Below are 26,948 nucleotides of genomic sequence, written 5' to 3' on the forward strand. Positions count from 1 at the left end.
TGCCCCTCCCCTGCTCGCACATGCACGCACACTCTCTTTCTCTCTCTTAAAAATGAACAAACATTTGTTTTTAAAAAAGGATTTGTAGGACTAGATCCAGCAGAGGAAGCAGTAGGTAGCTCCTGCCATAAAGGTGTCAGAGAGCTGCGACAACAAAGCATGCTAGAAGAACTCAAATTCTGGAGAAGGAAGAGCGCTTCCTAGCCGAGCAGAAAGTGCTGACCTTTGTCTTTCCTAGGCGCATCTGGGCGGAGGTTGCAGATTGGGCTGCCTCAGGCAGGCTGCTGGGGGTCAGAAGAAATCAGAATTTGTAATGACCACATGGGTTGATATGACAGAGTACAATCTAGGAGTGCCCCAAACCCATGGCCATTCTTCCCCGTAGGACTTTTGCTGAGTGCTGGGGTTGTCCTGGGAGCTAGGGGGCTGGGCTGGAGAGGCAAAATTCAGTTCCCACCTTAACACAGTGTTTTGGAGGCAAAAGATCCCTAGTGGGAGGGGCCTGCTCCACTGGGCATTTGCCAGATTGTGAACCTGCACAGGAAAGGAGGATAAAGAGCTAAGCTTAAAATCTCCAAAGGACAGAACATTCAGAACAGCGGACAACAGAGACTTGTCAGACTCCCCATTAAAAGCCCAGGAGGCTTACACTTGAGAATGAGGCTGGACCAGAAAGGCTGAATGAGATCGTGCAATCTTCTGGTGCTTAGGACACAGACTCCAATTAGAGGAAGGCACCTGCCACATATACCCTCCAGGTCTTGCCTTTGAGACCTCTGAAACCAGAAGTAGACTTATTTCTACTAAAGAAGCAACCAAGCCCTGACCTAGTTCCTCTTGATTAGATTGAGGATGATCAGCCCCTTACCTTATTTTCTATAGAGTGGAATGGGTATGGAGGAAATCAGCTTTAGTCTGTTAGTCTTCTTGGGCTGCTATAACAAAATCCCACAATATGGGTGACTTTAAGAGCAGAAATGTATTTTCTCTCACAGTTCTGGAGGTTAGAAGTCCAAGGTCAAGATGCTGGCAAGTTTGATTTCTCCTGAGGCTTCTCTTCTTGGCTTGCAAATGACCACCTTCTCACTGTGTTCTCACATGGCCTTTTCTCTGTGCACACACATTACTGGTGTCCCTCCTTTTTATGAGGACACCAGTCCTATTGGAGTAGAGTCCTACCCTTATGACTCCATGTAACTTTAATGACTTCCTTAAAAGCCTTATATCCAAATACAGTCACACTGGGAATTAGGGCTTCAACATTTGTATCTGGGGGAGACATTTCAGTCCATAGCAGTCTCTATGGTTGTCTCTCCCTCCCCCCCCATACACACACACACACACACACACACACACACACACACACAGTGTCCAGCATACAGTAAAAAATTATGAGGCATAAAAATGTGGCCACTAATAAAGAGGGAAAAAATAATAGGAGCCAACCCACAAAATTATCCATATGTTGAAGCTAACAGATAAAGACCTTAAATATTATAAATGTGATAAAGAAAATAGAAGAAACATGGAGAATCTCAATGGAGAATTGGAATCTATTTAGAAAACAATTATGTAGACATTCTAAAACTGAAAACTGTATCTAAAACTAAGAATGCACTAGGTGGATTTAACCTACAGTGGACAGGCTTGTGAATAGAAGGCAGGTCAATAAAAAATATCAAAGGTTAGTGAGAACAGAGAATGGAAAGAGCAGAACAGTGTAAGAGACAAGTGGAACACAGATGATCTAGCATATATGAAATTGAAGTCCCAGAAATGTAAGAGAGAAAATGAAGCAGAAACAATATATGAAGAGGTAATAGCTAAAAGAATTTCCCCAAACAAATGAAATATAGTAATTCTCAGATTCAAGAAACTCAGTAATCACAAACAGGATAAATACAACACACTTAGGCACATCATAAGTCAAACTCTTGAAAACAAAAGATAATGAGAAACCAAAAGCAGCCTAAGAAAATGTACAAATCACTTATAAATGAGCAACAATAAGAGTGATGGCCAAATTATGGAAGTCATAATATAATAGAATGACATCTCTAAAGTGCTTAGAGAATTAAAATCTGCCAACCCAGAATTCTATATCCAGGGAAAATATCTACGAAAAATGTAGGTTTAATAAAGACATGTTTGCAAAGAAATTATAGAATTTTAATGTAATCACTTACAGGCTTCAATGAATTAATGCATCTAAATACTGAGCATTGACAGGTGCCAACATCATAAAAAGAAAAGCAATTAGACATTGTGTGCCTCCTGATAAAAGAGTACAATACTACTAATAGGCTTGCCAAATAAAACAACTCTGAATAAAACCTCAGGATCCAGCTTTCAGTTTGCAGGAAGCACAGAGGACAGAGGAGCAAATTGTGCTATGGTGTGAGGATACCATCCACAAAACCAAGACTGTCAGAAATGATAGGTCAAATGGCCTGTTTTCTCCAATAAATACATTCTAATGAGAAAAAGAGCGGATGGACAGGAGGAAACCTATTGTTTAAGAAATGTAAAAGACATATTAAATAAAACAAAAACCAGGCAAAACTGAAGTTTTAGAAATGTACACTTGGATGCATAAAATTATTAACAATGCAGAGAGGTGATTAATATAGCAATCAGGATAATAGTTGATTAAGGGGGTGGGAAAGGGTTATAATTGGAATGAGGCACATGGGGCATGAAAATGGCTAGAAAATATTCCAAGTTTTGACCTGGATGTTGGTTATAAGGGTGTTCAACTTTATGAATCTCCACTTTTTGCGCTATTTTCTAGATATTTTTTTAATTCCTCAAGAAAAAAAGAAAAATTAATAAATACTTATGAATCAAAGAATAAATCACAATAGAAATACAATTTTCTCAACTAAATAAAGATGAAAACATGAGATCCCAGCATTCATCCCATGAACACTGCATGGATATTTGGCCAGATCAGTGGTCTATAAAATTTTCTGTTCACATACCCAACCCCACAATCATTTTTTCTTGAGTTATAACTTACATATATTTAAGTACACTTTTATTGAGGAATAACTTAAAACCTCTGCCAGGATATCCATCATGATAAAGTGCTTGTTCCCCCAGGGTAATGCCAGTGACTAGAAAGTTCTTCCATAAGTCTTACTCTGTTTCCCGGTAGTTTCTTGAGTGCTGGCTTAATGAGAATGGCCCTTCTTCCTCTTCATAGCTTTTTACTCATTTGAAGGTAGCACTCATGTCCTCTTCTAGATCTTCTCCAGAGATAGCACCCCCCATGTTTAGTTTAGCAGTTCTTCAAAGAGATGATGTTTGTTTTCTTTGCTATACTGATTTCTCGCCTCTGGATTTGTTCTACCTCTGTTTAAGGGTTCACTGAATAAGCTCAACAGATGAAGTCTGACCAGAGAAAATCTTGGCTCCTTGATATTTAGTGTGCTACTGGGTGTTTCAGGAAATACACTCGGGATCACTCAAGCTGTTTTTGGAGGCCCCAGAACCCGTGATCTGCTCATACTTAGAGTTGGCTAGGAACTCTGTGGTTTCCACATGGGCTGTGGTTGGCCCTGGGTTCCCATCCTTTACTTGATGCTTGGGTTTCTTTGTACACCAGTGAAGAATAGGACGTTATGATTACCTTTCTTGTTGGATTCGCTAACTGGTAACGGAGGGGTTTGTTTTCTCTGTATTGCCCTTCAACATTAGTCTATCACAATAAGTCTGCCCCTTTGATCATTGTCTTGCTTTGTGTGTAAGCACCTTTGTGCATTATTTTTTGTGAACCTTGGCTCATTTAGCGAATGCAGCCTTCCTGCCACTCTTCTGACAACCCACCCACATTCTTTTCTTTTCCCTTGTTCATATATCTTTCCTTTTCCTTTCTATTCTTTTTATTCTTTCTTCATAACTTTCACTATTTTTATAAGTACTTCTTTTTATCAAAATAATACAGGTACATATTTTTAAGTCAAATAATATTACAAAACTTTTTTCTTTTTTTTTTTAAACACAACAGTTCCTTTTCCTGTAACTCCTGATATCTTTGAATTTTCAGTATTGGACATTCTCTATTGACTTTCTGCTCTTGAAACCAGCTACTTTCCCCGAATGGGAATCTTTGAGCTAGTGGTATTTGCTTGGTAGTTAAGCCATGATTCTAAGAGCCAAATAGGAGAATAGAGCTATGGCTCTCACAGATCTATACACAGATTCATATTTAATCCCACCCCGAGGTCTCTGCCTGTGTGGGGAATGGGCAGTTTCCTGGCCATGTGTGCTCAGAGGGAGCATAATGGTATAACTGCCTCTTTATACAGGCTCTCAACTCCTCCTGTTTTGAGCCCTACTCTTAAACCTGGCTTCAGGGATATTTAGAACCCCTCATTTTTATATGTAACCTCTCTATTTAAATGTTGGCAATGAATTTGTAACTTTAAAAACATTCAGCAGTGTTCGGCAAGCCAAGCATAGTATATGAGGTAGATGCAACCTGTGGGTTCTAGCTTTGAATGCTCAGATGACAAAAAGTCTGAGGGGAAATTCCTACTTTAATCTATGGCCTCTTTGATTTAAACAAAATATGGATGAGGCCGAGCTCACTCACTCTATGCATGCCTGCCTGCCAGTTGAACAGAAGATACTAAGGCAGGCTAATATGGGGAAACTGCCTTGCTTATATGCCTTAATAAGACAAGCCATCAGCACTTAATGCATGCCTACTGTATGCTTTGCAGGGCATACCAAATGCTGAGAGAACTAGTGGAGAGCAGTCCTGAGTGTGAGCCAAAAGCAAGGGCATCCTTTTCTTCTCCACTCTCCTGTTCACAAAGACTGAAAATCACTGGGGGAACTCCAGTTCCAAACTCCAAAGAGCTGAAATGTATTTATTATATAAATGGTACTGATTTAACAAATTGGCTAAGTAATCTGCTTAGGGCTTCCCAGTAGGCTGAGGAAATCATTTTGAGATGTAAGACCTAATACCCACCATAAAACTAGCTACCTGGCAAGAGTAGGCTGTTTTTTACTTGATATCAAATAACTCATTTTCACTGAGAACAAACTGAGGGTTGAGGGGGGGTGGGAGGGAAGGTAGGGTGGGTGATGGGCATTGAGGAGGGCACCTTTTGGGATGAGCACTGGGTATTGTATGGAAACCAATTTGACAATTTCATATTAAAAAAAATAACTCATTTTCTAGAAATCTCTCTAAAAATTAGAGGAATGAGTAGAACTGGGAATTCTGCTGTGGCAAAGAACAGGCCCATCAGAATGTTTTGCTCTTCTGAAGTACATAGGAAGAGCATCTTTTTTATGTGGTCATTCTGAAGCTAAAATAAACAGACCAACAGTTATGTATAGAGCCAGTGTGGTGTATTGGAAAAAGCATTAGGCTTAAAATCATACCTGGATTCAAGTCCAGTGCTGCTACTAACTGGCTGATTGAGTTACCTTACAGCAATTATCTGAGCGTTAGTTTCTTCTGTAAAAATCCTTCTCCTCCCATGAAATGATTTAGCAGTTTTGGGAGCTCTCTGAAAACTATGCGTTTCAAATGTAAGACATTGTTACTGCTATGTATATTAAGATACTAGTTCCCTAGTAACTTAGGTATGGAAGTAATGAAGTTTGGCAACATGTGGTGGAGGTGGGTGTCTCTGGAAAATCTTCATATTACTTTCTCCTTCCCTTTCCCCTAATTCTTGCTGTAAAGATCTTTAGGGTTTTCACAGATAGAGTTGCTTCCCTTGAGATATGCCTCTATGCTAAGACCTTACTATTTATGGAAAGAAGCATAATGTAATAGAGTTGGTAGGCCTGTGTTTGAACACCTGATCCATTTGTCTTCTGGATTAGCCTTCGGAAAAATTGTTTAACCGTGCCATCTTCATCTGTAAAGGAAGAATATTAGCAATATAAACAGTACAACCATAGTAATAATATCTACCTTCTTAGGGATATTGTTGAGGGTTATTCAATAGCTACTCTTTAATGATATTTCTCGCGAAGAAAGCTTTCTCCCTTTTAACTTTTCTCTGAGAAACTCCTTAGAATCCAAGACATTGCCTTCCTCTGGTGCCCTTGTGAATGGCCATTTGAGTTGTTCTTGCATGTTCTTGAATCAAGAGGGTTGCTCTTGATTCATCAGTAGTTAAAGAGGGGGAAAGCTCTATGACAGATTTTTCCCTGAATAGAGGGGAAAAACATGCAGTTTCACTGCCCAGTTGCTGCAGCCACCCCCACGGCCAGCAGGCCAAGGATGTAGGCTGGAAACAGCTGTACGTGCATTTTCACAGGCCCTGCATATGTGTGCGTGCTCTGTCTCTCCTCCTTTTTCTAGACATGCGTTCACTCTCAGTGGGTTAGGCCTGGGCATCTGCTTCTTCCTCCCTTGTAGCTGGAAGACAACTGTTTTAATTGGTCACGAGTAGTTGGTTGCAAACGCATGTGAAGTACAGACGATGAAAGAGGAACTAGTATAAACTGACTTTTTGCGCAGTTAAGCACTGCAGTCTGTGGGGTTCTTGGAGCTTTTCTGACAGCACTGGCTGTCCTCGTCTGGCTGTTTTTAAACTCCTAGGTGGTTAGGTGCCTCCCCACGAGGCAGCCACTGCTCTCTGTATTGTCAGGACCCTGATTATACTTCTTATGGTTTGTTTGAAACTTAGAGACTCAGGGAGTGTTCACTCAGGCCTTTTGGAATTACTGAGGTTATTTGAACAACCCTTTTAGCTATAGCACGGAAAGAAATAGTCCCTTGCCCCTCAGAGCGGTAACACCTTAATTCTACCAGTGGTGTCAGGAATGAAATAGATTAATTGCTTCAACAGATACTCCCCAAAATTATTATTTTGGTAATAATAGCTTTAGCTTCCCCCTCCAAGGCTTGTTCCAGAGAAGATGATGAGGGGATTTACTTCAATTTGTTCACTTCCTAAGTATCCGAACGTAAGACATTATGCAAAGCACTATAGGTGATTGAAAGAATAAATACTTTCTTGACTGCAAAGAACTTCCAGTCTGAGAAAGATGAGAAAAGGGTGTGTGTGTGAACACACTTAATTTAAAAGAGGGTTCCAAAGCCCATAGAAAAGATCATTAAGGGAGTCTTGAAGAGATGTGGAGGATCAGTAAAGTTTTCATGGAATTAGCATTTCAGAGGATTGTGAAGCATAAGGAGGAGTTAGCCCCTTTATTTCCCCATTCTTACTATTGTACAACTGCTGTAAAAGAAACATCCAACACCGACAAAGTGAAGATGGAGAAACACTTGCTAATCCACACATTGGGTGATGGAGCCCACTAACAAAGATTAGGTCTTGTCCAGTATACTTACATTCCACAGGCACATCTTTTCATTCATTTGACAAATGTTTATTGACAACCTACTCTACACGGGCACTGTTCTAAAGTGTTGGGATATACGGCAAAGGAACAAAAGATCCCTGCCATCATGGAGCTTATACTCTACCAAGAGAAGCAAACCATAAACAGTAGACACAGTAGGGGCACCTGGCTGGCTCAGTCGAAGGAACGTGCAACTCTTGATCTGGCGATCGTGGATAAGCCCCACACTGAGTATAGAGATTACTTAAATAAATAAATAAACTTAAAAAAAACAGTAGACACAGTAAATTATGTCTAAAAAGTTAGAAGTGCTATGGAAAATAGAGTGGAATAAGGAGGATAGGAAGTGGTATGGAGGGGGCAGGGAAATGTAATTTTTTTTAGATGGGATGTTCAGTATAGACCTCTTTGAGGAGATCCCGTTTGAGCAAAACTTCAAAGTGGTAAGGCAGTTAGCCATGCAGAAATCTGGGGGAAGAGTATTTTAGGTAGAACTAGTGCAAAGTTCTGAAGCGAAACTGTGCCTCGTGTGTTTGAGAAACAACAAGGAAATCAATGTGTTGAAGCAGAGTGAGGGAGGGGGGAATAGTAGGGGTTGAAGTCACAGAGGTAAGTGGGGCACAGGGAGTGTCCCTATAGGCTGTTACTGTGGGTGAAACGGGGGAGCCATTAGAGAATTCTGAGCAGAGGAGTGACACAATCCAGCTTATTTTAACGGCATCGCTCTAGCTGCTGAGTTGAGGATAGATGGTGGGAGTGGGGCTGCCAAAGATAGGAGTGAGGACTGGTAGGAGTCTCACATAACACAGGTGACTGGTGATGGTGGCTCGAGCCAAGATAATAGAGGTTACAGTCTAGCTGTGTTTTGAAGGGAAATGCATCAGGATTTCTTGATAGATTTGCTAGGGGAAGAGGGGAAGCAGGTAGCATTTGAGATGTCTCTTAAACATCCAGGTAGAGATAGATATTGAACAGTTTGGATATAGAGGTATGAAATTCTAGAGTTTGAGAGAACGTTCTGGACTAGAGATAAAAATTTGAGTTATGGTCATATGTAGGTTGTATTTAAAGCCATAAGACTGGATGAAATCACCAAACAGGTGAGCATACCTAGTCAAAAGAAGGAGAGCAAAGGCCGAGCCCTAAGGCATTCAAGTGTTAAGAAGTCAGGGAGAGGATGGGGCGCCTGGGTGGCTCAGTCAGCTAAGCATCCGACTTCAGCTCAGGTCTTGATCTCATGGTTCGTGGGTTCGAGCCCTGTGCTGACAGCTCAGAGCCTGGAGCCTGCTTCAGATTCTGTGTTCCCCCGCCCCTTCCCCGCTCACGCTCTGTCTCCCTGTCTCTCTTTTTCGAAAATAAATAATAAACATTAAAAAAATAAACAGTGAAAAAAATAAACATTAAAAAAAAAAAAAGTCAGCGAGAGAAGCCAAAAAGGAAACCAACAAGGAATGACCGATGAAGTAGCAGGAAAACCAAGAGATGGTGATCCTAGGAAGGCAGTGAAGAAAGGAGAGGTAACTACGCTGGATCTTGCTGACAGGTCGAATACGCAGGATGAGGACTGAATGAAACCTTTGGATTCTCTGGTGACTATCACCAAGCCCAAGTCTTCTTGCTTAGGAAAGGACTAGGTAATTCCAGAGATTTGATTTCCATGATATCATTTGAATGATCACTTACCTGATTTTTCAACTTCTCTCCTCCCCCGCCCCCCCAAAATAGTACCACTCCTTTAAGTATTTGCTCATCGTCTTGCCCCATCAGTACATTCTGCGGGATTTTGTTTAATATTCCAACCTAGAGCCTACCAGATAAAGTTATCACATGAAATGCTACAAGCTTTTCATTTACTGTAATCTGTCATTTTTACCTGAATATTGAGGGTTTTTTTTATACCACTCTTAACAGTATTCTCAGGGCACCTGTGTGGCTCAGTTGGTTGAGGGTCCCACTCTTGATTTCGGCTCAGGTCATGATCTCACAGTTTGTGAGTTCAAGCCTCACTGCCAGTGCAGAGCCTGCTTGGGATTTTTTCCCCCTCTCTTTGCCCCTCCCCACTTGTGCTGTCTCTGCCTCTCAAAATAAATAAAGACCCTAAGAAAAAACTAAAAACAAACAAAAAACCCACAATATTTTCCTGGGGAACCTGGCTGGTTCAGTCAGAAGAGCATGCAACTCTTGATCTCTGGATCATGAGTTGAAGCCCCATGATGGGTATAGAGATTACTGAAAAAAAAAATTAATTAATTAATTAATTAAAACTTAAAAAAAATTTTTAAGCATTTATTTTTGAGAAGATAGAGACAGCGTGAACAAGGGAGGGGCGGAGAGACGGGGAGACACCAGATTCAAAGCAGGATCCAGGTTCTGAGCTGTCAGCACAGAGCCCCATGCAGGGTTCAAACTCACGAACCGTGAGATCATGACCTGAGCTGAAGTCAGATGCTTAACCGATTCTCCCTCTCTGCCCCTCCTCTGCCTGTGTTTTTTTGCTCTCTCTCAAAATAAATAAATAAACCTAAAAAAATTTTTTAAGCAAACAATATTCTCCACTAGTTTCAATTTAACCATTTGTTAAGTCCTTTTTTTTTAACGTTTTATTTATTTTTGAGAGACAGAGTGCAAGTGGGGGAGGGGCAGAGAAAGAGGGAAACACAGAATCTGAAGCAGGCTCCAGGCTCTTGCTGTCAGCACAGAGCCTGACACAGGGCTCAAACCCACGAACCGTGAGATCATGACCTGAGCTGAAGTCGGAAGCTTAACCAACTGAGCCACCCAGGAGCCCCTGTTGAGTCCTTATCTGTCCAGTCCTCTTATTACTATGTTGGATATGTCAGCATAAATCTTGGAAGATCAAAGATATTTACTGTGTTCATGGGGGTCAACTCTATTGCTTGGAAATGCAAATTTATCTCCTGCCATCTTAATTTCTTATCTTCCATCAGCCCCTTACAGTCATCTGGTCTTTGTTCCTGGTTCCTCACTACCACTTTCACACTTCACCTTCCCTAATCTCAGTGTTACCCATTGTTTCTCCTTCCCATTCTCACAAAAGTGTTTGTCCTACCCATTAATTAATAGAAGGGGGAAAAAATCCAAAAACTCTGACAAGAAAATTAATACTGGTATCTTATCCAGGTTGATTTGGGATTTATTTCATTACAAAATACTTAAGTGTCCTGTTCTATAGCCCCAAGTGCCACTGAAGACCTCTTCCCAATGTGATTGATAAATTGCTGTTAGACTAAATCATCAAGAAATCTTGATCAGGTTGCTTTTACCTTTTGAGTTGAAAGCATAGTCATTCTTAGAGGATTTTGTTGAAACAAATAAAATTGACAAACAGAAGTAACTGAAGTTGGCAAGAAATGGGAATGTTGTCCTGACCCTTGAAAGTCCTAAGGGGACAAATCTCTGGCTGAATGTTGTAGGAAGAGGAGCATAGGTAAGGAAGGGGGAATGAGGGCCTGTACACTTAGCGCCTTGTCTTCTCTGGAGGGACGCTTGGCCTTGGCATTTTAGAAAGGTCTTTATCAGGGTTCTAAGTAAGGTATTTTCTCTGAGTCCCTTGTGTTTCTTGGAATCTTGCTAAGATAGTCAGTTACTGATACTGGAATCTTATGAGAGGTCCACTCCTTTTCTTTTCTAAACTCTTGCAGTAAAATAGGTAAAGACTATTTATAGCCTTCTTCACCTCCCTGGCATCCCTTCTGAACCAAAGGAAAGATGGAGATATAGCAACTTTGGCCTTGACTTAAAAAAAAAAAAAACCCTACAAAATGATGCCAACATGTTTGGTTGGGCCAGACAGAGCAGATGGCCCAGCACAATGATCGTTGGTTTGTACAGAAGTGTATAAACAAATGACAGCTCAAAAATGAGTAAGGTGGCTCTTCCCGGGTATGTGCTTTTTCATTGGTATCCATTATTAGTGATTAGGTCTTGACTCAGCTCATGGGGTGAGGTTGACCCTCACCAGTCCCGTCACCACAGTCTTAGAAATGATCCTGAAGGGAGAGTGTGTAGATTATGTAGTTCTTAGAAAAAAATATTCCCTGCCTGACTCCTGCCAACTTGATCCTGCTATTGACGGGCATGGTCTGGCTAGGTAATGGAGAGGGGAGACCCCAAGTTTTTACTGATAGTAGCATCTTGACCGTAGCCATTTCAGAATGAAGAAATCTTATTTATACAAATCTCCAGGACTGATAAAAATTTATTCTCTAAAAATCATTGTATCTAACTATACACCATCGGCTATATTCAGTCATTCAAACCTGGAAACCAGGAGGACTATCGAGAACCTCCCTGAAACCCATTCATTCTTCTGATTTTGTGTACACAGCCTTGGATACCTTAAACACATGGCAGCCATAATTCTTCCTGTACCTGTTTTTACCATCAGTCTCTTGGTTCTATGGATTTCCTCTTTTTCAGATTTCCTAGGTATCAGTTTGGGTGGGAAGAAGGAGAGAAGATCTGTATTAAAATTGCTGGCGTGCCTGGGTGGCTCAGTCGGTTAAGCATCTGACTCTTGGTTTCAGCTCAGGTCAGGATCTTACAGTTTTGTGAGTTTGAGCCCCCATGTCAGGAGTGTGGAGCCTGCTTGGGATTCTCTTTCTCCCTCTCTCTCTGCCCTTCCCCTACTTGCGATATATGTGTTTCTCTCAAAATAAATAAATAAACTTAAAAAAATTGCTGCCAAGAAGAGAAATCAGATGAGGTCACATAGCATGGAAGAGCAATAGAAAGTTTTCCCATGGTCTCAATTTACAGATGTGGGTACCCTTTCACTTATTCTGCAAGTCCAAAAGTTACTGTAATTGTATTCCAAATAACCTTTAACAGATTAAGATCAGTTTGGTTGATAAAATTTAGTTCTGTGGTAGTTGATTCTTTAAGACAAGAGATCCTCTATCTGTCCTCCTTTGGTGGTATTTATTCTAGAATTGCCCTCTCCTGAAACACTGTCCATTCAACAAGTGCTTACTAAGCAGGTACTTTTTGGTTCAGGCATTGCGCCCCCAGTTCTAGGTACGCAAGAGAGCCAGTTCTACTTTCGTGAACTATTCAGTGTTGGCAATGTCTTGTGGTGATGCTATGGAGCTTGTACTCAGGATGCCATTGGATAGAGTCTACCCCTTCCCCTTTCTTAAGTTGATGACTTATAAAAAAAAAAAAAACCAACCCATATGATAACTGCCAGAAAGATTTAGAAAGATTTTATGAGCTTCAGACTCCATCCCTATTCAAATCCTTTCATCTCTTAAAGGCCACTGTTACAGTGGAAAGGATATTGGGTGTTACAGCCAAACAGGCTCTGGTTCATATCCTGACTCTGCCATTTACTAGCTGTATGGTTAGGAAGAAATCACTCACATTCTCTGAGTCACTTAAATTACTTTTCTTGGAGGCAGTAGGATTAAATAAGAGATCAGTACTAGGTTTAACCCAAAGATTCTTTGCTAAGTGACTACCCCAGCACAGGTATGGGTAGAATTCAGAAGAAAACCATGAATGGGAATGCTACTTTTTGAATCAACCTTATATTAAGAAAAAAAAAAAAAATCCAAGGGAAATCTTTGGGGGGTGGTAAGATCCCTATGTTGAGACAACTGGTTTAGATTCCCATGGATCTCTTGTCCTTAATTTTCTCAAGTTTATTTTTATTTTGATTAGGCTCAAGTTACCTTCCCCTCCTCCCACTCCACTCTAGGAACCCAGTACACTCAGGCTGCCTAGGGATTCCCATCATGGCAGCCTACTTTAGTGCTTAACCTTTCCTGATCCATGAAAACACATTTATTCTATGGTCTAGTCACTCTCCAAGGTTTATTAGCAAACTTGATGATGTTGGGTTGAGATATGGATAACTTTAAGTATATTATACATCCTGGATAATTCAAACATTAATAATGTCAACTATGGTGGGAAAATTAGGCAAAGGACGTTTTTGTCACTTACCAAGTAGAATAAGCACCTAGTGCTAGTTAAGTGGGCACTACCAAGGAACAGATCAATGCAGTCTGAAAACTCTCACTGTCATAAAAAAGATATATATGTACATGGCAATAAAGAGGGATATCTTCCATGAGTCACAAGAGGAATTGTGTCAGGAGGCCAAAAGCAGAAGAAGACACCTTCTCCAGAACCAGATTATGTCTGGAGAAGGGATATTGTTCCTAGTCATTGTCCCTCTAGGACACTGAGATGAGAAATGTCTGGAATGAATGTTTAAACAAGGTGGAGTTGGGAGTGGGGTGGAAGTATGTGAAGCCAAGACTGCCTACTGATTGATACTTTGTGCCCTAGTGGTGCCAAGCTCCTGGTAGGGGCTACGATGGTATTCATTGCTTAGATAAACAGATACTTATTTGTTTGTGTCTGAACGCATCACATTTTGCCAGTTGGCTGGGGACACAGGTTGGCTTATGTGTACTAAGCTGTTGATGGTTGCTCAGAAGTGACCTTGTTCAGAACATGGATGTGTATGTTGTGTGTGATGCCCTTACCAGTGAAGTTGAACCTTTGAGATTATTTCAAGTGTATAAATGATGACATCTTCATCTGTGTTATATGTTCCAGGCCTCTGGTGCTTTTCTCAGTCACTGAAGAAGAAAGCCTACAGGACGGTCCTTAAAATACAGCTTTCTATTAGTGGCCTCTTGATTTTAATCCATATGTGACGGTTTTAAGGCCCTTACTCTAATTCACATTCTTAGTACCTGGGCCCTTCCTATTATGGAAGTGGCCCAGATCTCCTTTCTTTATCCCTAACTCTCCCCATTATCAGGGTAATAAAAAGATTTTTTCCATTATTTTCCCCGTGGTTTTCATATGTTTGTTTTGTTTGCTACCTTCATCATAGAAATTGAGGGCAAGTAGATGAGAGATTTTTCTGTGCATTTAAGTAATTATATGCTTCTGGTTCTGCATGTCCCTGGCTCAGCTGCCTAACTGTTCCCAAGTAGTTCAGTCTCATTTTGCTCATGACTGGCCTTTTCTAAGGTAACACTTGGGTTCTATCTTGGGGATCAAAAACTTGAGAAATGTTTTAAGTGCCTGTGGCTTCATTGACAATGGAATTGCAGGGGGTGGGCGTGGGCAATGCTTACAGGCTAAATAAAGGCTCTTGGTAAGAGCACATATGCTGAGAGAATATTTCATCTTCCCTCTTTCCATAGCAACTTTATCTGTAAGATTAAGCATTCTTCTGGTGGCATAGTTAATAAAAAATCTTGGCTCCAGTTCAGAACTGTTTGTCTGCCATTACTGGAACCTCTTTACTTTGCTCCATTTCATCATTTGATTTTTGTTTCCTTCTGTCTTCCCAGGTGGCATTGGTAGGGTGGTCAACGGAGCCTTCATGGTGCTGAAAGGGCATCGGTCTATTGTTAACCAGGTCCGATTTAACCCTCATACCTACATGATCTGCTCTTCTGGCGTAGAAAAGATTATCAAGGTGAGGCATCTTTCCCTTCTAACTGTTTTAAACAAATTTTTATAATTCATAATGGGAAGAAACTAGAACAATATATATAGGACCTCATATCTAAACATACTAAAGGTCTATCAAAATTCTCAATTATTTTGGGGCACTTGGCTGGCTCAGTCAGTAGAGCATACGACTTTTGATCTTGGGGTTGTGAGTTCAAGCCCCACGTTGGACACAGATTACTTTTAAAAACCTCTCGATTATTTTCACATGCTACAAAATACTGAAAAATTGATATTAAAAAGAGTGGTTTAAAACCCTCCTTTCAGGACCTCTTTTAAAAATAGTCACCAGGCTTTGAAACTAGATGCCATTTATATGCCACTACATTGCCGATAGCTTTTGATCTGGAGTCTGATGAGTTCTGTTTTCCAAACCTCATCTGGAAGCCACCGTCCCCTCAGTTACTCGGGTGCACTTTGCATTAATTGCTATGCTAATATGGCACAGACATAACTAACTGACTGCCAGAAGCATAGCTAAATTGTCTCAGAACATATCAAAAACCACTGCATGTGGTTGTGATTGAAGCTAAACACTTGCATTAGTTGCACATCGACTCAATGAACTGAACCCAGCCAAGGAATGTATTTGGAACCTGCAACCAAGAGACCAAGCCTGGCCTGTGTCCACAGAAGGACACCACTCACATTCCAGTAGTTAGTAACCCTTTTCCACATCGGAGAAAATGAAGGTTTGGGGCAAATGATAAATTCTTCAGGGCTCATTGATAACTTGATTTTTAAGTAAGGATGGATGATAATCCCCCCAAAAGATAAAACTCCTCATATTTTATCCTAAAATGACATTGAAAACCAGTTTTCATTTTCTTCTCTTCTTTCCTCCTTCCTTCCTTTTTTCCTCCCTCCCTCCCTCTCTTTTTCCCTTTCCTTTTCTTTTTCTTTTTCTTTAACTATTCAAGTTATATCTGAGCAAGGGAAGTTGTCAGAAATGTAATGTTGGAGTATGGGTCGTATTTTTATTTATCCTTAATCCAACTTCCTTTATTTAAGTTTTGTTGGTCCTATGGATCAGGACTGACTTTCATGATTGCACATATTTTTCCACAGACCTGGAGCAGGACTTCTGGATCATTTTTATGGACTTTTTCTTTTTATAGATGATGAGAATTAAATGATAAACTACCCATCTGGGGTTAATTACACAGCTGATTAGCGGTAGTTAGGATAGAGCCCTGTTTCTTGTTCTTCCCAATGTCCTGTCACACTCCCATGCTGGTGGAAGGCAGCAGGCAGCCAGAGGCCCCTGCTAGAGGTGGTCATCTTAAGAGTCCTTCACTGAGCAGTTGTGGAGTTGGCTCTGTCCCTTGAATTGCTTTCTCTTCTCCTTTGGCCGATGACTAATGGGTTGGCACAGTAGCATGTCCTCTCTCGGCCTGGTGACGTCATTCTCTTTCTCAGAGCCCAGCTTGGACATCTCCTTTAGAAGAGAGATTCCTGTTTGGCTATGTACTCTGGGATGCTTCTGTACTTAGTCTCCCCATTTATTGTTTAGTCAACTGGAGGCCTTACCCTAAAGGTCATGTTTGGAAACTAGCCAAGTTCTCAGAGGAGAAAGAGAAGAAAATGTTTTCTCTGGGAGGTTATCCAGACTTAACTATGGAACTCACTGCTTCCAAGTTCCCATGGGGTCTGAATGCTGCCCTACCAAGAGGCCTGATTAGCCATTTGAAACCTTAAGTCAACACAACTGGTGCCCTTGAACAGTTATTTGAGTCTGTTTCCCATCTGTCAAGTAAGGATGCTAACAGTGACTTGCCATCCAGGAGTGCCTTGTGAATTACCTGTGCCTGACAATTTCTGACTATTTTAATAAGTGTCACTTTCCTGCTTGCTATTTCTGAGAGGACCAATGGCCCCAAGAGCATAATGTTTTAGCCCAGTCTGAGCTCTTTTTTCTCTCCACTTCACCTTCTCCCTTGTCCTTTACTGCTGCCTTTTTAACTCAGAGTAGAATCCCTGCTGTCAGGGCCAACCTCTTCTCACCCATAACAGTTTTCTAACTCCCTGAATGTCCACACTGAGCAAACGAGGGGGTTTGTTTTGTATTTAAACACAGAGGGGCAAGATAGGACAAATGCTGACATTTTTTTCCCTCAAAGACCAGTATTCATTTATTCAGTTATGATACTTGTGACATTTATGATATACCTGTGTATGTCATTTGTGCTAGGGCCTATGGGGAACATAAAGGAAAAAAAAGGGTAACACAGGTCCCCCAGGAATTGATGACCCAGTAGGAGAGACAAGAAATAAAGATAATGAAAAAATGCAATATCTACATAAGAGATATAAACAAAATGCTGTGGGGGAAAGAGAGTTTTCCCGTCTGTGGTAACCTCAGGCAGGCAATATTTGAACTAGATTTTGAAGAATAAAGACTGTAAAAGGAAGAAGAATAAGATACCAGGAACATTCTAAGTAGAGGGAATGGGTAGTTAATTATTTCATTGAATCAGTAAATATTTATTGATCACCTACAGTGTTCCAAGCATTATACTAAGAAATAATACTCAGAAACAGTGAAGTGTAGGACCTGTTCAGAAAATGATCATGTTTGGCCAAAATGAAGTGCACAAGAAGACAGATCTAAGATATAAGGCAGGAAGGCTAGCAAGAGATGGGCCCAGAAGGTCTTGGAAGCCAGATTAGAGAGTGTGGAGAACCCTTGAGTAGCAATTTTAGGTCTCTGTCTGTATAGATTTTCTTGGTAGATGGACAAATTTCTTTTTTTTTTTTTAATTTTTTTAATGTTTATTATTTGTTTTTGAGAGAGAGAGAGACCAAGCATGAGCAGGAGAGAGGCAAAAAGAGAGGGAGACACAGAATCCGAAGCAAGCTCCAGGCTCTGAGCTATCGGCACAGAGCCTAACATGGGGCTTGAACCAACGAACCATGAGATCCTGATCTGAGCCGAAGTCTGACGCTTAACTGACTGAGCCACCCGGGCACCGGGCACCCCTGACAAATTTCTTAATTTAGTACAGTATCACAAAGAGAAGAAGGCTTAGAGCTGCTACATCAAGCTTGTCATGGTCACTTATGTAGATCAGAACACTTGCTACTTAATTGCTTTCCATTTTGATGATGTTTAAGAATTGAACTGCATCTTTTTCCTCAGCAGCCTTTTTTTTTTTTTAATGTTTATTTATTTTGAGGGAGAAAGAATGAGGAGGGGAAGGGCAGAGAGAGAGGGGGAGAAAGAATCCCAAGCAGGCTCCACACTGTCAGCACAGAACCTGATGTGGGGCTTGAATTCATGAACTGTGTGATCATGACCTGAGCCGAAATCAAGACTCAGATGCTTAATGGACTGAGCCACTGCAGGGCCCTACCCTCAGCAGTCTCTTGAACTAAACTTTTCACTGGGCTTGGAAAGGAAACTGCTCATCCCTCCTTTTCTCATGAACCTTGCCCCTAGAGGAGGCATATCTAGCCACATTTAACATGTTAGCAACAGGAAGTTGTGTTTTGGGGGCACCTGGGTGGCTCAGTCGGTTAAGCATCCGACCTCAGCTCAGGTCATGATCTTGTGGTCCTTGAGTTCGAGCCCCACATCGAGCTCTGTGTTGACAGCTCAGAGCCTGGAGCCTGCTTCAGATTCTGTGTCTCCCTCTCTGTCTCTGCCCCTCCCCTGCTCATGCTCTGTCTCTCTCTCGCTCTCAAAAATAAAAATTAAAAAAAAATTTTTAAAGGAAGTTGTGTTTTTGTTGCTTTACTTCTGAGTTGTTTCAGTGGAAAGAAATAACCACTTTCACAAATATTTGAAACTGACATTTTAAGGATGAGGGCTAAGACAATAGCAACGGTCAGTCCTTCTGATGTTCAAAAGTCTCTCTGAGGATGGGTCTGAGAGTTTCTAGTTAAGGTGTTCAGCTGCCAAGTGAAAGAGAAAGCACTATGTTTTGTTGTGCTGTGGTATAGGTTATGTCATTTCGTCATTTTCATTTCTACAGATGAGAAAAGAGGCTTTCGAGAGTGAAGTCATTTGCCCAGGGCTATGTGAGGCCACAGAGCTGGGGTTCCTACCCCTTCTGTCGGCCCCAGCAGCTCTGTGCTACAAGTCCCTTGAGGACTGAAAACTGGCTGTCTGGCATGATGGTTTTGTTTTGCTCTGAATCCTAGGATTGGATAAGACCCATCTAATTCACTGTTTAGATCAGGGGGTTGAGCTTTATCCAAGGTCAACCAGCTAACTAGGAATTGAGTGGGAACCCACACTCAAGTCTCCTGTCTCCTGATCCAGTGGTTTGTTCCATTACTCTAAGCTTCAGGAATGAAAGTCTACCTCAGCTTAATACATTCCAGAGCCCAAATAAAAAGCTGACTTTCAGTGTTAATGATTTTCATTCCTGAAGGAAGAAATAGGAGGCTGGGTAATAGATCAGAAAGAACCCAGAAACTGGTTTGTTGGATAGTTGGACCAGCATCCCACCTTCAATATTTTGTACTTCTGTTAACAAATTCTGTGTTTCTGTGATGCACATATAGATTCATCTTTATATTAGATAACATGGTTAGTAACATTTTACCATTTTAAACTGAGAAAGTAAGAGATCTGGCCCAGAATATAGAATGAGGCCCCAAAAAGTCCTAAGGACTTTGCCTTTGGAATCCCTCCAGTTTCCTTCCTAAGCCACCAAACTTTTCCCTTGGACATTTGTTTGCAGAGATAGTCATTCGTAGCTTGAGCCTGTTGTTGAAGGCCATATCTGAATGTTTCCCAAACTTTGGGTCTCACAAAGAATTTGAGAATCTCAGAAAAATCCTTTATTTTCTGCTACTTAACTTTTTTTTTTTTTTTTAAGTTTTTTTTGGGGGGTGCCTGCATGGCTCAGTCAGGTGAGCGTCTGACTTCAGCTCAAGTCATGATCTCACGGTTTGTGAGTTTGAGCCCCACATCAGGCTCGCTGCTGTCAGCATGGAGCCTGCTTTGCATCCTCTGTCCCCCTCTCTCTGCCCCCCCCATTTGTGCTCTCTCAAAAATAAATTTTTTTTCTATATTTATTTTTGAGAGAGAGAGTGGGGGTGGCGCAGAGAGAGAGGGGGAGAGAGAATCCCAAGTAGGCTCTGCCCTGTCAGCAACAGAGCCCGATGTAGAGCTCAAACTCATGAACCATGAGATCATGACCTGAGCCGAAATCAAGAGTCAGATGCTTAACAGACTGAGCCACACATGTGCCCCTCCACTGTTTTCTAACCGTATACTAGTGTTTCTTAAATGTTGGTCTCCCCTTGTTAAAAATGCAGAGCCCTGGTACCCAGTGGTGATGTAGTGAATCAGAATCTCTAAGGGTGGGACTCAGGAGTCAACACTGTTATGACTCTTCAGGTGATTCTTGCGCACTTTGGGGTGTGAGAACCACTACTTAAACCTCCCCTGGGTCACATAATGAAGACAGAGATGGGAGAACGCTTGAGGAGTTGTGGGCAGGGAACAAAGTCAAAAGAAGAATAAATCTAAAGTAAGAATTGGTGAAAAGAGCTAATTTAGGTTTTTCTAGCCCCTTTTGAACTGGGGATCCTCCAAAGAGATTCTGCCTCCCAGAAGTTACAAGTTAATCATGGGAAGGGTTGGGCCTTAGGAAAGTGCTCATAAGGAGGTGAATTTGTCCTTGGATAGCTTTGGGGAAGCAAAGGCATTGTCTTAATCCAGGTTAGAGAATGAAGAGCCCTGTTTTCTGGGTTGGGTGCCTAAAGATAGACACCAGCCTGTCAGGCAAGAAAATCTCCTGGAATTTCATCTGAGTTGCCATGGCTACCGGCTGATGTAACTGAGCTTCTGTGAGCTGCTCCATGGACCAGTCTGGCAGTCAGGTGAAGCTAAGCATTCTCATTTGCAGTGACAGCTTAATTACCTTGAACTGGATTTTTGCATAACTTATTCCACTTGTAAAGTTGGGCCTTTGCAGTCAGGCACACCTGAGTTTGAGTCCTACCTAGCTCTGCCTAGATCCTCTGGTTGTCAGCCTGTATCTCTGGTGATAGAGTGGAGGCTGTTGAAGGGTGGGGCTCCGGTCTTGGGGTGTATGTCCTGCCCATTCCTGTAGCTAACAGAAGAGTTGGGGAGCAGGCCAGCAGCAACCTGGTTAAGAGAACCCAGTTTCCTGGGTAACTGATGCCTGCATGTCCAAGAGGGAACTGCAGTGTAGGCAGTTGGCTATTCTTATCAAGCTCCACAAGCAATTCCCATTAGTTAAAAATAGAAATGTTGCAGTTGGGGAGAAGTGGAGTTATAGGCTGAAATACTAACTACCACGGAGGACTGACTGCTGGGTCTGTTTCCACTTTGGAAAAGTGGCACCTCCCTATGCACAGCTTCAGTCTTCTGAGAGTTTTGAGCACGTTGGCTAATCTTCAAGTCTTCCCCTGCCCTTCAAGATTATGAAGGGGGTTGTTGTAATTTCCAAGCTACTAACACAGGAAGCTAAAGGAGAGGGGGCGCTGTAGGGGAGATGGCGTGTCACTGTGCTGCGCCTAGAGACGGGACTTCGCTTTCCCGACACTAGGCTGATGCCGTGTCCTAGACAATGCTTTTTCCAACATCTGACTCTAGAAGCCTGGGTTTTCATGTGTGGCCCACATAATCCGGTCTGGTAAAGAATAAATTTTTAAAACTGGTTAGCAAATCCTGGCTAAATGGCAGGGGAGGGTCCGGAGAAACTCTGCCTTAGTGTTCTTTATCACTACCAGCTTTAGAGTACCTCCCAATCAGGCCTCCTTGGTTTTGTTTTTGCCTTCTGTGCAGATCTGGAGCCCATACAAGCAGCCAGGATGTACAGGAGACCTAGACGGACGGATTGAGGATGATTCCCGCTGCCTCTATACCCACGAAGAATACATCAGCCTTGTGCTGAACAGTGGGAGTGGCCTGTCACACGACTATGCCAACCAGTCCGTGCAGGAAGACCCCCGGATGATGGCCTTCTTTGACTCGTTGGTGCGCCGAGAGATCGAGGGCTGGAGCTCTGACTCTGACAGCGACCTCAGTGAGAGCACTATACTCCAGCTGCACGCTGGGGTCAGTGAACGCTCAGGCTACACTGACTCAGAGTCCTCAGCCTCGCTGCCCCGTTCCCCTCCACCCACGGTGGACGAGAATGCCGACAGCGCCTTCCATCTGGGGCCCCTGCGGGTCACCACCACCAACGCGGTGGCGTCGCCTCCACCGCCGCCCACGTGCGAGGACGCAGCCTCTCGCCAGCAGCGCCTGTCTGCCCTGCGGCGCTACCAGGACAAACGCCTCCTGGCCCTCTCCAACGAGTCCGACTCCGAGGAGAACGCCTGCGAGGTTGAGCTGGACACAGATCTCTTCCCCCGGCCGCGGTCTCCCAGCCCTGAAGACGAGTCCAGCAGCTCCAGCAGCTCCAGCAGCTCTGAGGACCAGGAGGAGCTGAACGAGCGCCGAACCTCCACGCGGCAGCGGAACGCCATGCGGCGCCGACAGAAGACACCCCGGGAAGAGAGGCCCACCCCTGCGAGCAAGCCCGCCAACACCTACATTGGAGAAGACAACTACGATTACCCCCAGATCAAAGTGGATGACCTCTCCTCCTCCCCGACGTCCTCCCCTGAGCGGGGCACTTCCACCCTGGAGATTCAGCCGAGTCGAGCATCGCCAACCTCCGACATAGAGTCGGTTGAACGAAAAATTTATAAGGCTTACAAGTGGCTCCGCTACTCCTATATCTCCTACTCAAATAACAAAGATGGAGAGAGCTCCCTCGTGGCTGGGGAGGCCGACGAAGGGAGAGCCGGAACCAGCCACAAGGATAACCCAGCCCCTTCTTCCAGTAAGGAAGCCTGTCTAAGCATGACCATAGCCCAGAGGAACCAGGACCTGCCCCCTGAAGGTCGCAGCAAGGATGCTTTTAAAGAAGGGACTTCTGCTAGAAATCCCAGCAATGGCCCAGGCCATGAGCACAGCAGCCACCCTTGGGCAGAGGCGCCAGAAGATACCTCACAGGACACTAACAATGGTAGCTCTGTAGAACATTCTTTCGAAACCAAGAAGCTCAATGGAAAGGCCCTGAGCAAGGCCCTAAGCAGCCGGGCTGAGGAGCCGCCCTCTCCTCCTGTCCCCAAGGCATCTGGCTCCACTCTCAGCAGTGGGTCTGGCAGCTGTCCCAGGACCCAGTCTGATGACAGTGAGGAGCGGAGCCCCGAAACCATCTGTGCCAACCACAACAATGGACGCTTACACCCCCGCCCCCCTCATCCCCACAACAATGGGCAGAACTTCGGGGAGCTGGAGGCAGTGGCCTGCTCTTCCCCAGGACATTCGGACACTGACCATGATAACTTGTCCCTGACAGGGACGCTCCTACACAAAGATTGTTGTGGGTCTGAAATGGCCTGTGAGACCCCCAGTGCTGGAACGAGAGAGGACCCCACTGACCCCCCAGACACAGACAGCAGTAGGGCTGTTCACGGCCACAGTGGCCTCAAAAGGCACCGAATCGAATTGGAAGATACAGATTCAGAGAATTCCTCCTCAGAGAAGAAATTAAAAACATGATAAATACAAAGGGAAACAAAAAGCTATGAAAAGTAGCTTTACAAAGAAAATTTTTAATCCTGTTTAGTGAACGCAGAGAAAAGGAAAAAAAGTATTAAAGGCACATAAAACCAGGGCCTGAGATTTTGTGTCTGATGCTGCTCCCTTCTATTCAATAATGGGTCTGAATGTTTAGCTGGTCACTGGCTTGTGCTGTGTAAGGAGAGGTGGGGGGGAAATCCAAGTGACTCCTTTCTAGTAAGACTTGAGCATCGCGTACCTGTGCGTTTTGTTAAAGTAAATCCTTGTTGAGACATTTGACTTGTTCTTGTGTGTGTTCACCGGCACGTGTGAGCTCATTGTCTCCGAGGCTTTTCTTTTGGTTCTCCATCGGGAAGGATCAATGGATCTGTATCTTTTGCCATCTCACCTTGTTTACATGCTGTCAGTGTTCTGGTCTTAATGGTGAGTGCCTGCTGAATCCGACTGTCCTGCCAATGAGTTGTGGATTTATGCTGAAAAAATGAAGGGGAGAATGGAAACAAGCCTTCCATGATGGAAGGAACACATGGTTCCTTTCTGAAGGAAACTTTCCTTCCATGTTTTCTCTCAGTAGCACTTCTTCGTTGAGCATTTAATGTGGACACACTAAAAGTGAAGTGTTTTTAATGCTAATGGGAGGTTAGCACTTGAGATCAGATTCCAGAGAACGTAGATTCCTGGTCAACTTCACCCATGGCAAATTGAGCAGTGCTGGGCCACACTCTGTATGGAGGCCATGAACTAGAACTAGTTATGGGGGACTGCTTTAACCAGTTAGGTACTACTTCCTAAGAGGAGCTCTTGAGGCCAGCGGGCACTTCCTTGGCCCTCTGTGATGAAGGGAGGGGGAAAAGGCAGCTCTGAAGAGCTTGGTGCTCAGACGATTTAAGCAGATGTCATAGGTATGTTAATGAAGAAGTGTAGTGAAGAGCAGAGTGTGGTGCCATGTTCTTTTAATTCAACCCAAAATGCTTGGTCAGAATTGAAGGAAACTGGCATCTTCCCCCGGGCTTGCAACTAGCAGAGGCTGTGGTGTTCTGACTTGATCCTGCAGAGCAGTAAGCATCTCTAAATAACCGATTCCTGTTGAGTTGGTGTATTAGGAGGCAGAGAAGAGTCTCTGGTTTAAGGCTCCTGGCAGAGACTGCATTTCACCGAGAGGGGGAAAGACCAAGAGATTTTCAGCATCACAGTGGTCCATCCTTACAGTCACTTAGTCATAGTTGCACAAAGCAGGAAGACCTAGGGATGACCAGATATCTCGTCAGCACAGATGTCATGAAAAAGCAGAACTGTGGCAAGAAATGAGGAAGAGAGGGAAAGAGGCACACTGTAACTTTTCTTGGGTGCAAATGTGCTAGACCACTTGGGGCGCGGCCAGCATTGGCATAGAGAGGACCGAATGTGTGACTGATACAGTGTTCCTTTTAGAGGAGGGCCCGTCCTACTGGGACTGGGACCATGTGGAGGATGAAGACTTGGATGAATTTAGGCGCTGGGGGAAGAAAGATTATTTATAAAAGGAAGGTTGTTGATCTCAGCCAAAAGGAGATATCATCTGGCTAAGCTTTGTGAAAGGCAAGACATGCCTGGTATGTGTGATGTGACTTGGGTATGAAAACACTGTCTTAGGAGAAGGAGATGAGGGACTATGAGTAGCAGTGGAGATGCTTACAATTTAACAACTGTAATCTCACGGGGGCGGTTGGGGGGGGGGAATGGGAAAGTGATTCTGTAACTATTAGAATTACTTTGGATTTGTAATGAAAATGGTTCTATGATTTGTCTTTGACTATTCACAGATAATTGTAAATTCTGGTTTTATAAGCCCAAGTCATTTTACATTTGCTTTTCCAAAATTTATTAAATTGGAATTTTTTAATCCTTTATATACAAAAAAAAGATATCATCACTCAGTGTGTGTTTCTCTTCCCCTTCCTAGTCAGCCTCCCTAATCTTTTTGTTTTACCTAATCAAGTAGGTAGCCTCTTCTGATTTCTCTTAGGACAATCCACTGTTCCTAGAGGAAAAGAAGTTAAGTTCCCTTGGGAAACAGCCACTTGGTGGTTATTGTTTCCAAATGCAGAACTTGGTCTTTCATGTAAAAAGCCTTAATTTCATTTGAGTTCTCCAAAGAGAAGTCAAAGTTCATTCTGGTTCAGTTTTAGTGTTCAAGAAAGATCGTTTTTAGTAAGGATGTCTCCTATCCTTGGGAGAGACTCTTCCCAGCACCCCAGATTCCACTTGCTAGGAGATAAGCCCACAAGACACTCACTGGAACAGGCTGAGAAATGCTTATCTCCATAGCCACTCCACTCTCACTTCCAGAAATCTCCTGTCTTGTGATCGTAGGCCTGGAAACCTGGCAGGAACCACTTCCAGAATCCTTGTGAACTGAGGCCCCAACTTTGGAGGCACATTTGATCCCCAAAGTCTTTCATGATGGTATTTTTACTAGCAGGACAGACGGCACTGATTAGATTAAGAACTATTTGAAAGTGCCTCTTATGTTGTTTTGTTTTGTTTTGTTTTCCTGTATCCTGTATATAAATTTTTTAAGTGGCTGGTCCAGAGAGGTAAAACCGTTTCTTTCCACTTTATTTTCTGCCTGGTTTTGTAATTCCTGTGTCTCTAGGACAGCAGTAAATGAGTTGGCTTGGGGCAAAAGAAGGTTGCAACTGTGCTTGATTTACTAAGCCAGGAATCCCTTGTTTGTCAAGGTGCCTTCCTCTGCTGAAGCCTTACCTCCTCACAAGCCCCTCCTCTTGTGACTCCCAGCAACGCTAGCTCTTCTCTTGTGTATATGCAAATAAACCTATTATTCACTTCTCACGGCTTCCTCTTCTCTTCCAGGGAAGACTTGGTTGCTTAGACACCCTCGATCCTTCATTTCTTTCCTGTTTTAATTCTCGCCTAGTTGAAACTCAATTCAAAGCCACTCTGAAGACTAGAAGAAAAACTGGTACTCTACATCCATGCCAATGGTCATTGCCACTTCTAGGTATGGGACAAAGGTCACATCTGGACAATAAAATGTAGGGTAGGAGGAGGTATCTACTTGGTCTCCTTTAGCAGGCTTGCGTGGACTCAGAATAGTGAGATCCTGGAATTAACCCTTTTATTGGCTGGAACGGAGGGAGTGATGCAGTGAAGTAACATTACGAACGGCCCCAAAAGAAAGTTTTTGATGTTTCCAAATAACAAGTTGCTTTTCCTGCCCTGTTTCAGGCATGCTTTGCAAGCGTTTTCCTTAAAAAAAAAAGAAGAAGAAGAAGAAAAGACCTTCCATATCTTGCCTGTAAAGCTGCCGCTTTTAGTTAACTGAAAAATTCTTGCCAACCAAGACTCTTGTGAGGAAGATAGACACTTCTAAAGGAAGGCCATCCACCTCTTACGACCTAAGCAAGGCAGTGGGCCAGGGTTGAAACACTAAGGTGAAGTGAGGCTCCATGAGTCCAGACTTGCCTACAGCAGCAAGATAATGGCTTTGGACAACCTGTGCGGTTCTCTCAGGTGGGATATTTCAGTCTAAGTGCTCATTTGTGCTTGA

At 43.0% G+C, this 26,948-nt stretch overlaps 1 protein-coding gene across 4 annotated transcripts in view; it reads left to right on the forward strand.

Moving 5' to 3' along the window:
* DCAF5 (DDB1 and CUL4 associated factor 5) overlaps positions 1–25,024 on the forward strand; it is a 104,687-nt gene extending 79,663 nt beyond the window's left edge. For all 4 annotated transcript variants that reach the window (XM_047079444.1, XM_047079443.1, XM_047079445.1 and 1 more), the window contains exons 8-9: positions 14,679–14,806; positions 21,608–25,024. In XM_047079444.1, the coding sequence (XP_046935400.1) occupies positions 14,679–14,806; positions 21,608–23,377 (1,898 nt within the window). In that variant the 3' untranslated portion in view covers positions 23,378–25,024. The remainder of the gene's footprint in view (positions 1–14,678; positions 14,807–21,607) is intronic.
* Positions 25,025–26,948: the final 1,924 nt, after the last annotated feature.

This window comes from Lynx rufus, unplaced genomic scaffold, assembly GCF_022079265.1.
Source record: "Lynx rufus isolate CCGP_SWC_20201006 ecotype Redwood Valley unplaced genomic scaffold, mLynRuf1.p SCAF_17, whole genome shotgun sequence".
NCBI classification, from domain to species: domain Eukaryota; kingdom Metazoa; phylum Chordata; class Mammalia; order Carnivora; family Felidae; genus Lynx; species Lynx rufus.